General features: G+C 39.8%; 1 protein-coding gene across 1 annotated transcript in view; it reads left to right on the forward strand.

Moving 5' to 3' along the window:
* Positions 1–13,449, forward strand: part of LOC140238726 (uncharacterized) — a 33,434-nt gene that overhangs the window by 12,462 nt on the left and 7,523 nt on the right. Inside the window, exons 9-16 of the mRNA XM_072318623.1 lie at positions 288–389; positions 1,894–2,050; positions 4,846–4,964; positions 5,499–5,653; positions 6,105–6,276; positions 7,965–8,149; positions 9,313–9,439; positions 9,981–10,205. Of these exons, the coding sequence (XP_072174724.1) occupies positions 288–389; positions 1,894–2,050; positions 4,846–4,964; positions 5,499–5,653; positions 6,105–6,276; positions 7,965–8,149; positions 9,313–9,439; positions 9,981–10,205 (1,242 nt within the window). The remainder of the gene's footprint in view (positions 1–287; positions 390–1,893; positions 2,051–4,845; positions 4,965–5,498; positions 5,654–6,104; positions 6,277–7,964; positions 8,150–9,312; positions 9,440–9,980; positions 10,206–13,449) is intronic.

Genomic DNA, 13,449 nt, shown 5'->3' on the forward strand with positions numbered 1-13,449 from the left:
GCATGGCCTATTTCGTTACGAAATAAGTCATTTCGCTGTCGCTTGACAAATTTCGTTATGAAAAAAGTTATTTCTTCGACAAAATGACCATTTCGTAAACGCAATGATCATTTCGTCGATGAAATGTTATCTTTATTTAACGTTAAATTTGATTTCTTTTGCCATCAAAAGACACTTGGAACAATGAAACAGCCAAAAGTCAATGCATTTATGGACTCGGAGAAAATGTGAAATTGTCCTTTTTATCACGAACTCAAGGTCATCTTAGATCTCTCCCCTTTCGGCAGCTTGACGCCTTCTACCCTGGTCAGACAGTACTGATCATCGGCGACGGAGACTGGGTTACGAGGGCTCAGGGTCGTGGAAGCAAGAGTATTGAAATCAAAGAGGTATTAATTTGGACTGTTCTGCTTCTATTACCACTGCGACTACTAAAGAAAGTCGCGATGATGATAATTATGTCATATCGTGAATGACTATGACAATGCTAATCATGAAAATGTCAGATTTTGTTGCAATGACCAGTGGAAGCCAAATTTCTGTGTTTGACATATATAGACCAATAAAGAAATGAATGAATGAATGAATGAATGAATTTCAAAAAGTGCATATTCGTCAGCGTTTCATTCCTATGCTGTATACAATAAGGAAACTAAAAGCAAGAACAGATTTATAATGTGGTGTCGTAAGAGGAAACTAAAGTCTGAGACCATGTTGAAACAAGAGAGTCTGTAAAGGAGTTCTGGTTATCACTGTGTTAATCTGGAAAACAGTAAGTCAGCATATGCTTTATATGGCCTTCAAAACCATAGTACAAAGCTTTAGGATTAATAGCTGTTTGCAGTGGCGGATCCAGGAATTCCGTAAAGAGGGGGCGCGTTTACAAAATTAAAGGGGGGGGGGGGGGCGCACGCACCCCTCCCCCCCCCCATTTTTTTCTTTTTATTTCTTTTGTTTCAACAAACAATAAAGGGGGGGGGGGGCGTGCGCCGGTTGCGGTCCTCCCTGGATCCGCCCCTGGTTTGTTGCCACTTTTAAGGGATTCGGAAAAATTCAAGCTGGTTAGTATTTTTCAAATCGACTCTTAATTCATTTTCGATACTATAGTCAAAAATTATACAAAATCTTTAAAATATTTCGTGTGTGCATGTATGCATGTTGAAGAATATGATGATGTTTTAGCTTGTGATTCCAGAAAGGTCTTCATTATCTCAACATCATTGTCATTTTTACTGCCATTGTATTCTATCGGTTCATGTGTTTGCTACGATTACAGCAGTGACTTCATCAACGTTAACAAAACACATGGAATAACAATATTCGTGTTTGTAGCATCAGCTCCGATCGGATCCAGCCGTCATTTAAAGAGCAATAAGTTGACCCGTGAGATTTAGATATACATCGGTCATAAAATGTTCCCATTGAAAATAGATAAACTTGGATATTTGTATACATGTAACATGACATTACTTTGGGCATTTGTTTTTCGAGTGATCTACGTTTTACAAGTTGCGCTTGTCAGTAGATCACTCTTTTCCATCACTATATGTACATTTCGTCACCGTTGCAATATATACATTGTTTCTATTCACTGATTCATAATTTGTATCAAACTTTACGATCTGTATTGTTTACTAATAACAGTACAATTTATCAAAGATATGCTTTGCTATTTACATTACATTTCTGTTTGATGGAAATAAAGCACAAATGAATTGAATTGACAAAATCTTTGGCAATAGCAGTATCGTGCATAATTAATAACAATAATATGAAACTCAGGAATAGAAATTTCATAGCACAGTGACGATAGAAGAGATGTCATTATAAAGCTGAAGGGACTCTCGCCTTCATTCTGCTCGCTATTCTCTGGTATTCCGTCGAACGGACCAGTTTCTCAGGAAGATAGGGAGGGTGACAAAGATCATGCCGGATGGTGATGTTCAAGTGGTACTTGATGACAACCGGAGACGCGTCTTCAAAGCTGTGTGTTTAATGCCTTTTTGCCCTGGACCTCTTCCAGAATTTGACTCGTCGCATCTCAGTGCTGGTAAGAAATTAACTGGTTGTATTCTTTCACATCTCCCTATATATACATAGATGAGTGAAATGTATTTGTATCATATACACAAACACACACACACGCACGCACACACACACACACACACACACACACACACACACACACACATATATATATATATATATATATATATATATATATGTATATATAGCCAGTTATTTCCCAGCTAGTGCATACTTCTCAATTCGATGTATGTATACATTCGTGTACATATGCCTGTCTGCCTGTGTGTGTGTGTTCAAGTGCTTGTGCTTTGAAAGATAAGGAGAGCAAGATAAAGTTTGCATTCTGAGATTACAAATTGGAAAAAAAAAGCGTAGTATACTGGATAAGCAACATGGTAAAAGATTCACAGAGGTCTGAACCCACCGCTGACATGGACAATTTGATGCACAAAAACCGCGCAAAAATTTCGATATACACCAACTGATATCCGGTACTCGTTGAGACATGCATGTGTAATGCACATCTAAAGGGAGCTTTAAGTTTGAGAGTCTCCAATGGTTCATCCTACACTGCGTATCGTAGAATTAAGATACAATGGTCAGTTAACCTTTAACATATAGGATGTATTATATACTACATAATAAGAATCTTGCTATACGATTGGTTAAGAGCTGATCACGTGGTAGAGCGTAGTTTGGGCCATCACATCACCTGAGAAGAAAAATTCGTTACACTTTTTTTATGATAGTCATTTCTATTTCGCTGATCTCTTATTCCACAGTCCTAACGCGTGATATCACAGTTTTGAGTACGCGCAAAACAAAAGTGCGTTGCACTGTGGTCTATCGTTTGACCTGGGTCAAGTCATCATTTGTTCCTTGTATCATCATTTTTTTCCTGTAAGTTTCATGTTAATCCGTTGACAACTCAGGCGCGGTGGAGCACCCCAATTATCTCGCAGAAATCCATCGGCAGCCGAGCCTCATTTGCATAAAGTAAACAACATGTACTCGCGTAGTTGTGAAAAAGTAAACAACTTCTCAAGCTAATAACAATTTAAGGAAACCTATTTTCGGATCAAAATTGAGTTAGTTTGAATTTGAAAACATGTCCGAATATGCACATATAACATATTAAAGGATTTGACAATGATAAAATGTGAAATTTTAGCGAAAACCTGGCGAGCAAAATTACCAAAAATATGCCTCGAAAATCATCCTAAAATTCAGGAAGTGTGATTGCGGAACCAAAGCGCCATTCGAACAAAGTACACCGAAATTTATTTATCTGCTTGCATTTTAAATTTCATACCATAATATTCCCGGCCATGGTTGTGTCGGAAAAAAACAGAAGGTGATATGTCAAAAATGACACGAACGCAAAGCGTACAGGTCGGTCCCATGTATATATAATCGCGTCACTGTAGCGTTGCATGTCACAGCACACACAACGCATTGCTGCATGCAGCGTGCGCGGCAGCAGCTTAGCAGTCACCGCCGTGCGACACTCAGCAAAATTGACTGCGTCACATGCAAACCAACAATGAGCACGACATCCTGAATCTCACGTACCACGCATGCCCAATATTACGGGAAAAGAAATGACGTCATTTTCAATTGTTTCGCTGACTACAATTTTCTATTCCAAACCCTGTAGAAACAAGTTGATTTCTCAAAAAGTACAGGTGGAACCAAGCGAAAACTTTCACCATAATTATATGGATTGAGGCCTGATGAACTTATGTTGCCAAATTCGGACACATTGGAGCCCGGCCATAGTCCAGTCGGAAAAAAAAAACAGAGACCATGTTTTGCGAGAGGTGATTTTCAAAACGCTTTAATATCTCAAGCTCTAGTGCAGCAAATTTCATAATTTTTTCATCAAAAGGAAGGTTTTTAAAAACTTAGATAGTGTGGGAAGTTTGAGTTTACTAGCGGCACGCATAGCGGCACAAGGAGAAGGTAAAGATTTGACTTTTTCATGCACACAGTTTCGGGCAGCCGTGGATGCCCGTTGGAAATTCAAATAGAACGGGGCGATAATGAGATGCAAATTGGGGTGCTCCACCGCGCCTGAACTGTTTGAATTGTTTTGCTGACAGACAGACAGACAAAAAAAAGAAAAAAAAAAAGAAAAGAAAACTCGCCTTTTGTCAAGGCCCTCTCGCTGTATATAGTTGGCTATAACGTGTGAGCGAAGCGAGCCCAGACCAGCATGACAGCGCGAAGGCCTTTTGATACCTGCTTCTTACGTTCATGACACATGGACAATAGTCATATCAAGGAGCTATTCTTAGCTCCTTGGTCATATTAACGGGTTCCAATGGAATGGCGCGCTTCCCACTCCTCCGTCTTGGCCTGTTCGCATGCATTACTGACGACCCGAGCAGATCTGTGGCGTGCATTTCCGTTTGCACATCGGGCTGTAGGGCAAACAGATTGGTCAATCTATTAAAATAAGGATGCGAATCAGAATTACCCAAACTCAACTGAGCTCGCTTCGTTCGCCTCTATTCGCTCACCACCACATGACTGGCGCCACGTTTTCAAAAGTGTGTGTGTGTGGGGGGGGGGGGAGAGGGGGGACACTTTCTGGTTTCGGAGCAAACAAGCAAAAAAAAAAAAAAGGCCACTTCCGGGGTAAAAAAAAACAAAAAACAAACAAACAAAAAAAAAACAAAACATGGGGGGGGGGGACATACAGCGAAAGGGCCTTGGTAAAAGGCTAAAACATAGCCTCCTTGGTAGAGATGATTAGGCGTTATCTTTGTCCTTTCCTTTCCGATAATGACCTGTTTTGCGACCTTGTGGTCTTAGCTGAGGTAGAGAGCTTGGCATTCATGCAAGTATATAGTCCGCTGGTTCCCATCTTGATGGCTGCCAAAAAGGGGAATACGCATTTGGTCAATCGTATCTTGGACGAGAAGCCCGAAATGGTGAGTCAGCTGCTCAAATCACTTCTAACAAATCTACGTCTACGAAGTTGATGTCATAATCATTTAGGTAAATTCATACACACAGAACAGCAAGAGTCGTATTCAACTGGGACAAACATAAGTAAGATTTCACGTTATCACGAGACGATGATCTCACTTGCTACTTTTCCATAGATTTTTTTTCAAAGAACTATTAAACTTAATCAATATTATCAATTCATCAACAAATACAGTCCCTCTCCACTTTAAAATGTTAAAACCAAAGCATTGCAACTCTACAGTAATACGAGGTATGATCATCTTCTTGTCTGAATTGCTGTCATAACAAACCTTCAGCCATATTATGTTAGCAAATGTTGCTCAAGTATTATTATAAAATATGATTCATAATTACATTATGCGTGTGCAAAAGACATCGGGTAATTGAGAGGTAATGACATCATAGTCAATAACCGGCGCCAATTTCACTGTAACTGACCGCCCGCCTCCCTCCCAAGAAGGTGACGATGCTTCTCCCCGAACCTTCCACTACAGGTGGAGTATGAGATGGTACCTGGCATGACTCTGGTTTCGTTTTTGATACCCTATGATCGCGCCATGGACGTGATGAAGCTGCTTGTTGACCGTGGGGCATTCATCGAAGGCCTGGGCGGCTCGTTTCCTACTCCACTCATGCGAGCAGTCCAATTGTACGTCACAACACAGGCTAAGACGTTGTAACTTCCTTTGTAACAACAAAATAAAATGCAACTCGAAAAGACCCAAACGGACATACAAAAAGACAAACCCCCAAAATTAAAAACCACAGCTTTAGGTGAACAGCAATGTCAGCAGTACATTTTCACGTTGTCATTGAGCTTCGCTTCGGCATTAGGACTAATGACTAAGAAATTAAAATCCAAAGCAAATTCATTAAGATGCATCTTCTGCACGTGACTGCATCTTTTTTTTTTTGTACAGAAAAGAGGCTTGCTAGTTCAAACTGCAAATCTTCATTCCACAGTATAAGAACCAAAATGCTAGCTCATGTATAATACTTGTTGCCACTACATACCTCCTACATTTCTTTCGTTGAAAAAAGAAAATACAATCGCCTAATCGCTGTTGTCGTTTCTTTCTTCTCTTTCTTGTCTCCTGCAGGAATAAAACTGATGTCGTTGATCTTCTCCTAAGACACGGAGCAGATGTGAATCTAATAGGGGAAAGGGGCATGACAAGCCTGCACATAGCGGTGGAACTTGGCCACTTTCAGTGTGTACATTACCTCCTTTTACACAACGCCGATGTCAATTCCAAATTACCTCCCAGCAGCGTACGTAACGGTCGTCAACTGTAGATATTTTTTTTTATTCCTAAACCTAACATAAAACTAACAGAATTTAACATGCCACTCAATGAAAGACAACTATTGCTGTGTTTACTCATGTTACTTGCGAGTGACAATGAGTAGTATCAGTTCTTATATATACATGATGACAGAATCAACAACAATGACAGCAACAGCAACAACAAACAAACAAATAACAAACAAACTTTTTCTGTCTTGCACTCCTGTGATTACCAATCCTTTTCCTTGTTTAAGAGATTTTTGATTGAGTTCATCAGCATTCTTGAGGAGATTTTGCATTGAGGACAGACGGGCCAAGGAGAATGATAGTTAGAGTTCATGGGTTTACGTCATGTGTTGGCTGCGAAATTTTGATGACTGTATGCTGATGTTGTGCTGTTATCAAAGAGGTGATTGCCGAAATCAAAATGTACATAAAATGAGGTGCTTGATGAGAGAGGTTATGAGGTAGATCACGCAGTAAATATGTTTTAGTACCTCCGCCAAGGATGGAGGTTATGGATTCATTACCGTTTGTTTGTTTGTCCGTGTGCAAAATGAGGGAAACGTTGTGAGGGAATTTGGATGAAACTGGCAGGATAGGTTGAGAATGAAACAAGAAACAGATGATTAAATTTTGGCAGTGTTCTAGGATTTTGTATGGATTTTATGAAAGATTTTCAATATTTTGTTTTCTTTTTTAGGTAAGGTCAATGAACTTGTGAGTTCACGAGTTCAAGCTGCGCATTTTTTAGGTTTTCGAGCGCGCGGCGCAGCTGAGGGTTAATGACGTAACAAAAAATTAATGCTTCCATGCTGAGAATTTGGCGATTTTCAGTATGCATACGACGATGAGTGGAAATCATTAGTTTTATCTCATTACCTCCGCTGTGTTTTCATTGGCGTTGATTTATTGGTTTGTGTGTTTGTTCGTGTGCAAAATAACTCACAAAGTAGTGAATGGATTTGAATGAAACTTACAGAAAAGTTTGAGAATGACAAAAGTAACGGATGATTAAATTTTGGTATCGATTCGGAAATTTTTCTGGATTTATGAAGGATTTTTTGTATTTTGGCAGGTAGGGTCAATGAATTTGGGAGTTCAAGCTGTGCATAAAGAATTTGTAAGATTTTGTAAGATTTTATTGACTCTATCGACCCCCTCTATAGGGGTATGAGAGCACAAACATTATTTACAATATATGAATACAAAACGTAACTGATAATGAACATGTATTTGCTGGGATTGGCAGGGATGCCAAAAAAGGTTGTATTATGTGTTGGATATGCATAGAAAACGGGTCATTGGGGAAATTAGATAGGCATATCTGCTTTTCCATAAAAGAGAGTTGTATTTTCTCACTAACGTACAGAATTTAGTGGTATAAGACGCACTTTGTGCTCTTGTCAGTTCCATTCTGCATTGAACTCATATTAATGCATATTTTTTTTTAAAAGGCAATATTTACATTTTTTCTGAATAATTCCATGCTTTGTATCAAAATTCCCCCAAACTATCATTTATACTGCATTTCCCCTATGGCTGGAAACAGCACATATATATATTATATATATATATATATATATATATATATATATATATATATATATATATATATATATATAGATAGATAGATATATATATACATATTGATATCTTTCTTGTCTCGCAGTTTGGATTCCCGTCGGGAGAAGACAACTGGACGCCTTTACATTTTGCCGCTGCAACACGCAGTGAGAGTCGCACTGTTGTCGATCTGCTGACAGCACGTAAGGAAACAGATTTCAAGGCTACATCTAGTGAAAGACAAGGAGCAGAAGCAGCCGTCCACCTGGCAGCAAGACACGACAACCTCTAGTAAAACCCTTTTTATACTTGTGTTTCTTAACCCCGTACTTTCTCTGACGCAGGACTATCGTTAGTCCCGTACCAATTTATTCAGCTTTTTACACTCGCCAATAGTCCGGTACTAAGCTCTTGTCCGGGGCTAAGGAGAAAATTGACCTTTTTACACTCTATTTCCTAGTCCGGTACATTCCAAACCACATGAATATTCATGATTACGCTGTGTACTGTACAGTACACGCACGCACCGGCAGCACTTGATTACCTCGTTTCTGATTGGTCAGTGGGGGTCGGACTTCGTCTCCGTCGCTTAGCCCAGGATTATGTTTTTCGTTCTGTTTACACTCTCTTGCTTGGCACCGCAATTACGGTGCTAGCACTGCAATTGCGGTGCTAACCCTGCTATTTTGCAGGGCCAGATAGTACGGGATTATCGGTGGGGCTAGCCCACTTTGGCGAAAATGAGTGTAAACAGAAAGTAGGCTAAGGATAGTCCCGTACCACCGGTTGGGCTAAGGCCCCCCTTAGCCCCACCGTTGGTACGGGACTAAGCAAAAATTTACAAGTGTAAAAAGCCCTGAAGTTATTTGGTTTTGTTTTGTTTCGGTGTGGTTTGGGAGTGTGCGTTTTGGGGGGAAGGTGAATTTATCCTATGATTATTTATCATTGACGCATGTATAGTAGTGCGAAGATGACGGTCATGGAACCTACTGACAATCATGTTCATGAAAGATCATCAAGATATTGGCTTCAGAGAGCTTTAAACGAATGTGAAGAGCAATGGTTGCGCGGTTTAGTACATACAGTAAACGAATGTTGACTGCAAAGCAACAGACTACAGGTCTGGCCGTAGTCTGTATTATGTAAGAGTAGTTATCTCAACGACGTAATAATCTAAGGTGGCAGTACGCTCCACATTGATAACGCAATACAGTGAAAGCTCCATTACAATCGTAACAATGGAAAAATGAATGAGTGATAGGTAATACAATTCGATTTGATTTGAGCGTACGTTTTTCAGGAAGAGAGAAAGCGGTTATAATCGAATGAACAAATCATTTGTGTCATTATCGGCTACCGATTGAGAACTTTTGAGAGCAAGAGTTGTGAATATAAAATCTACAATGAATGAAGCGTCCTATAATTGTGTTGATTTTTTTTTTTCATTCATTTAGTGCCATGCGAAAGCTTCTCGAGAGAGTACCACGTCTTTCTATGGCGAAGACTGTCTATGGAGAGACAGCCCTGCACATTGCCGCGCAACACAATTCCGTCTCCGCGGCAAGATACCTTATTGAACAGGTAAGCACCATCGGACCACGGTACCCTGGTCAGCTGCACGCACTAGGTACTTTCCTTTTGAATTACCAGTCCTTTCAAACGTATTTGCGTAGAATACGCATAGTGAAATTTCCACTTCCTGCTCTCCATCTAAAGATACTGACAGGTCACGTTTTCAATGTGATGTAAAACTCTATGTATAGTGTAGTTTTTTTGTTTTTTTTTGCGAAGCATCGTCATGAATAATGAGATACGTACACCTCCTTGTAACCTCTCTAAAGTCTTCCATATCACCCTTTTTTACATTGTTGCCATATTGTCTATAACAATGCCTGAGTCACAGAATAGTATGTAGACCCTATTTTTTCGTTCCCCCCCCCCCCCAAAAAAAAAAAAAACCCACAAAACATGCCTTGTGAACCAAGCAAATCATGATAGGATAGCATGACTTTTTTCATTTTTTTTTTCTCCATTTTTCTTTTTTCTTTGTTTATTCATTTTTCTATTTCTTTATTTCTTTATTTTTTATTTGTTGCTGTCTACAAAAAACTTCTATGCAAAGGCCACTTGCGAGTTGAACTTGCAAGATAAAGCTGCCGGAAACACACCACTAATGATGGCCCTAGGAAACCTGCAACTTGACGTGACGGAGATCTTGCTAAGGAGTGGTGCCAGCTGTAATATCCAGAACCGTGACGGAATCACGAGCCTTCATATGGCGGTGTTTGTCCTCCGCAAGAATGCCAGGTTCACCTCTGGCCATGAGGGGAAGCCATTCATCAGAGAGGTATGTGTGTAGCCATACGCTCTGTTGTTTTGGGGGAGTGTGTGTATGGAAGGCCGTTGCGGACATAATTCGTTTAGGGCATACCGGTACGTATGGAAACGGGCATACGTATGCAACTTCCTTTAGAAAACGTTTGCTAATTGACCAATCAGCGAGTGCTGTTTGGCAAACGTTTGCTTTAGCAAACGTATGCTTTTGTATACGTGTGCTCAGAATGCCAGTAAATTGATTTTCAAGGCAACCAATGAAGTTAGCTGTCAGAAGGTACGGCGTGAGATTTCCACGTTGACCACGTACACATAAGACGTACACTTACAGCTGTAGTACCTCCTTGCTCAGATCGGGCGTGAGTACCTACAGCGCGCGCTATATACACACGCAACACACACACACACACACACACACACATACAAACGCATATCAAATGAAGTACCTGATTGGTCGATCAATTGCATACGTATGGGCAGTGAAATCAACATAAGGCCTACGTATCGAACGGAACATACAATTGCACGTATAATAAATAACATTCAAACGCTTGCTAAACTACGTAGAAACGTATATGCTAAATACCCTACAAACGTTTGCCAAACAACACCCGCTGATTGGTCAATTAGCAAACGTTTGCTAAAGGCAGTTGCATACGTATGCCCGTTTCCATTCGTATGCCCCAGACGAATAATGTCCGCAACGGCCTTCCATATGTGTGTTGTCACAGTCGTCACCTTTGTGATATATCGCTTTCAAATGCTGTTGAACCTGAAACGAATCCCAGTCTAATAGAATAACAATTCTTGACCAGACACAATCTTGGCTATTCAAATTAGGGTTAAAGGTCAAAATACGTATTTCTGTATCTCGGGGAAACACATTCGTTATTCCTCCCATAGGCCTATTCATTCAACCTCACATGCAATATGTGACACTGCACCTCAAAACAAACAAAAAGTCGCCAGACATAAATCTTTAGTTAAGACCATATTCTGAAAGAGCAGATTTTAAGCTTTAAAATGATGTATAACTCAAATCAAATGGACTCTCCTAACCTATCTAAATATTGGAAAGAAAGCACAAACTCGGGAAAAGTGTGAACTGAGAAAAGAGGCTCTGAAGTACAGTGTCTATTCAAGCGCTTAATCTTTACCAAACTGTGCTGGCTGTGCGATGAATGGGACAAAAACAGGAAGTAAACCACCAGAGTAACAACAATGAAGGGATTATCAGATTAAACTGAAATTAAGCATGCCTCATTAACACATTCTGTCCATAATCAATGCCAACTTTCAAAGCAGTAGCACTATCCTTTCAAAAGTTATTAGAGTTGAAAGTGAAGAGTGTGGACAAGGTTTTTCAGAAATGAAAAAGGGATTCTAAAGACACACATAATCACACTATTCTACCAAAAATGTTTGAGATAAACTGCTAAAAAACACACTTTCCTGCCCGTTTTATGATACCAAATTTTAGCATAATGTAAAAGAAGACCCGCTCTTTCAGATAATATGAAAAAGTCCTCACGCAAAACCAGTGTGTGCGACTTTATGTTCGTTTTGAGGTGCAGAGTCACATATAGTGAAATCCCGTTATAACGAGCTTGCGTATAACGAGATCATGGTGTAGGCCCCATCTTTCTTTGCGTGTAAACCTATGGCAGACTTACTCTGCTATAAGCAGGATTGCCATTTACATTTGATATCGTGCGTTAGCTGTTACGTTATTATCTAACATATGCTATGTTTCTATTATGTTGTGACGTGATATGATATGATGTTATGCGATAATATGCGAATTGTTTGATAATGCTACACGAAACTGCATTCACATGAAATGATAATTATAGAATATACGCCGTAAAAGGCTCTCACTCACGCACAAACAGTGGCGTATCTAGGGAAAACGGCGCCCGGGGCAAGCTCGAAAATTGCGTCCGTAATTTCTGAAATAGTGTTCAATCCCAACCCGGTATAGGGAATTTAAACAAAGTCCACATGATATGCTTTTTCAAGCACTTAAAAGTGGTCTTTTGAGGGTGATTTAAAAGTGAAGAATATAGATAAATTTTGGCGAGCGAGCGCAGCGAGCGAGCCGAAAATTTTTCGTATTTCAGCTTACAAAACATGAAATTCTTCTCATTTTCTTTTGCGTATCAAATCTTACAATTCTAATTAAGATATAGTGACGACCTTATAGATAAGTATTTATACCAACAAACAGAGGACTTTAAAAATATTCTAGATTAGTAAGAGCGAGTGAGCCAGAATTTGTATATTTCCGCGTCATCATTACGTTTTGTTCTTATCTTGTTTGATTTGGTTTTTTTTTTTGCGCCCCCCCCCCCACCCCCGCATGTTCGAAGCTGTTGGTAAGCTCTTTTGCTCCAATCGGCGATCGCTTCAGAACGAATGAAATTGCAATCGCTGCTCCGTGTAACATTTTTCCTGCTAAATATGAAATGACATGTGTGAACACAATAGACATTGTCATTTTGTCCGCGTCATCGTCACGTTTTGTTCTTATCTTCTTCTCTTTTTTTTTTGTTTGATAAATTTTTGTAATTTTCCTTACAAAACATGGAACTCTTGTTATTATTTGCTTATCAAATCTTACAATTCTAATCAAGATATAGTGACGGCCTTATAGATAACGATTTGTACCAACTAACTGAGGACATGAAAAATTACTCTATATTCTGTTGTACGAGCGAGTGAGCCGAAATTTGTATAATTCCACGTCATCATTACGTTTTGTTCTTATCTTGTTTGATTTGGGATTTTTTTGCGCCCCCCCCCCGTATGTTCGAAACCGTTGGCGCCTTCTTTTGATCCAATTGGCGATCGCTTCAGAACGAATGAAATTGCAGCCGCTGCTCCGTGAAACATTTTGCCTGCTAAATGTAAAATGACCAGTGTGAACACAATAGACATTGTCATTTTATCCGCGTTATCATCACGTTTTGTTCTTACCTTCTTTTTATATATAAATTTTGGCAAGCGAGCGCAGCGAGCAAGCCGAAAATGTTTGTATTTCAGCTTACAGAACATGAAATTCTTGTGTGAACACAATAAACATTGTCATTTTGTCCGCGTCATCATCATGTTTTGTTTTTATCTTGTTTGATTTGATTTCCTGCCCCCCCCCCCCCACAATTCTCCCTCCCCCCCCCCCCCCCGGTCCGGGCGAGTTTTCTTCTTCTTCGTTTTTTTTTCTTTTTTTTTTTTGCGCCCCCAAGGAGTGACGCCCGGGG

This window comes from Diadema setosum, chromosome 15 (genome assembly GCF_964275005.1).
Source record: "Diadema setosum chromosome 15, eeDiaSeto1, whole genome shotgun sequence".
In the NCBI taxonomy this organism is placed as follows: domain Eukaryota; kingdom Metazoa; phylum Echinodermata; class Echinoidea; order Diadematoida; family Diadematidae; genus Diadema; species Diadema setosum.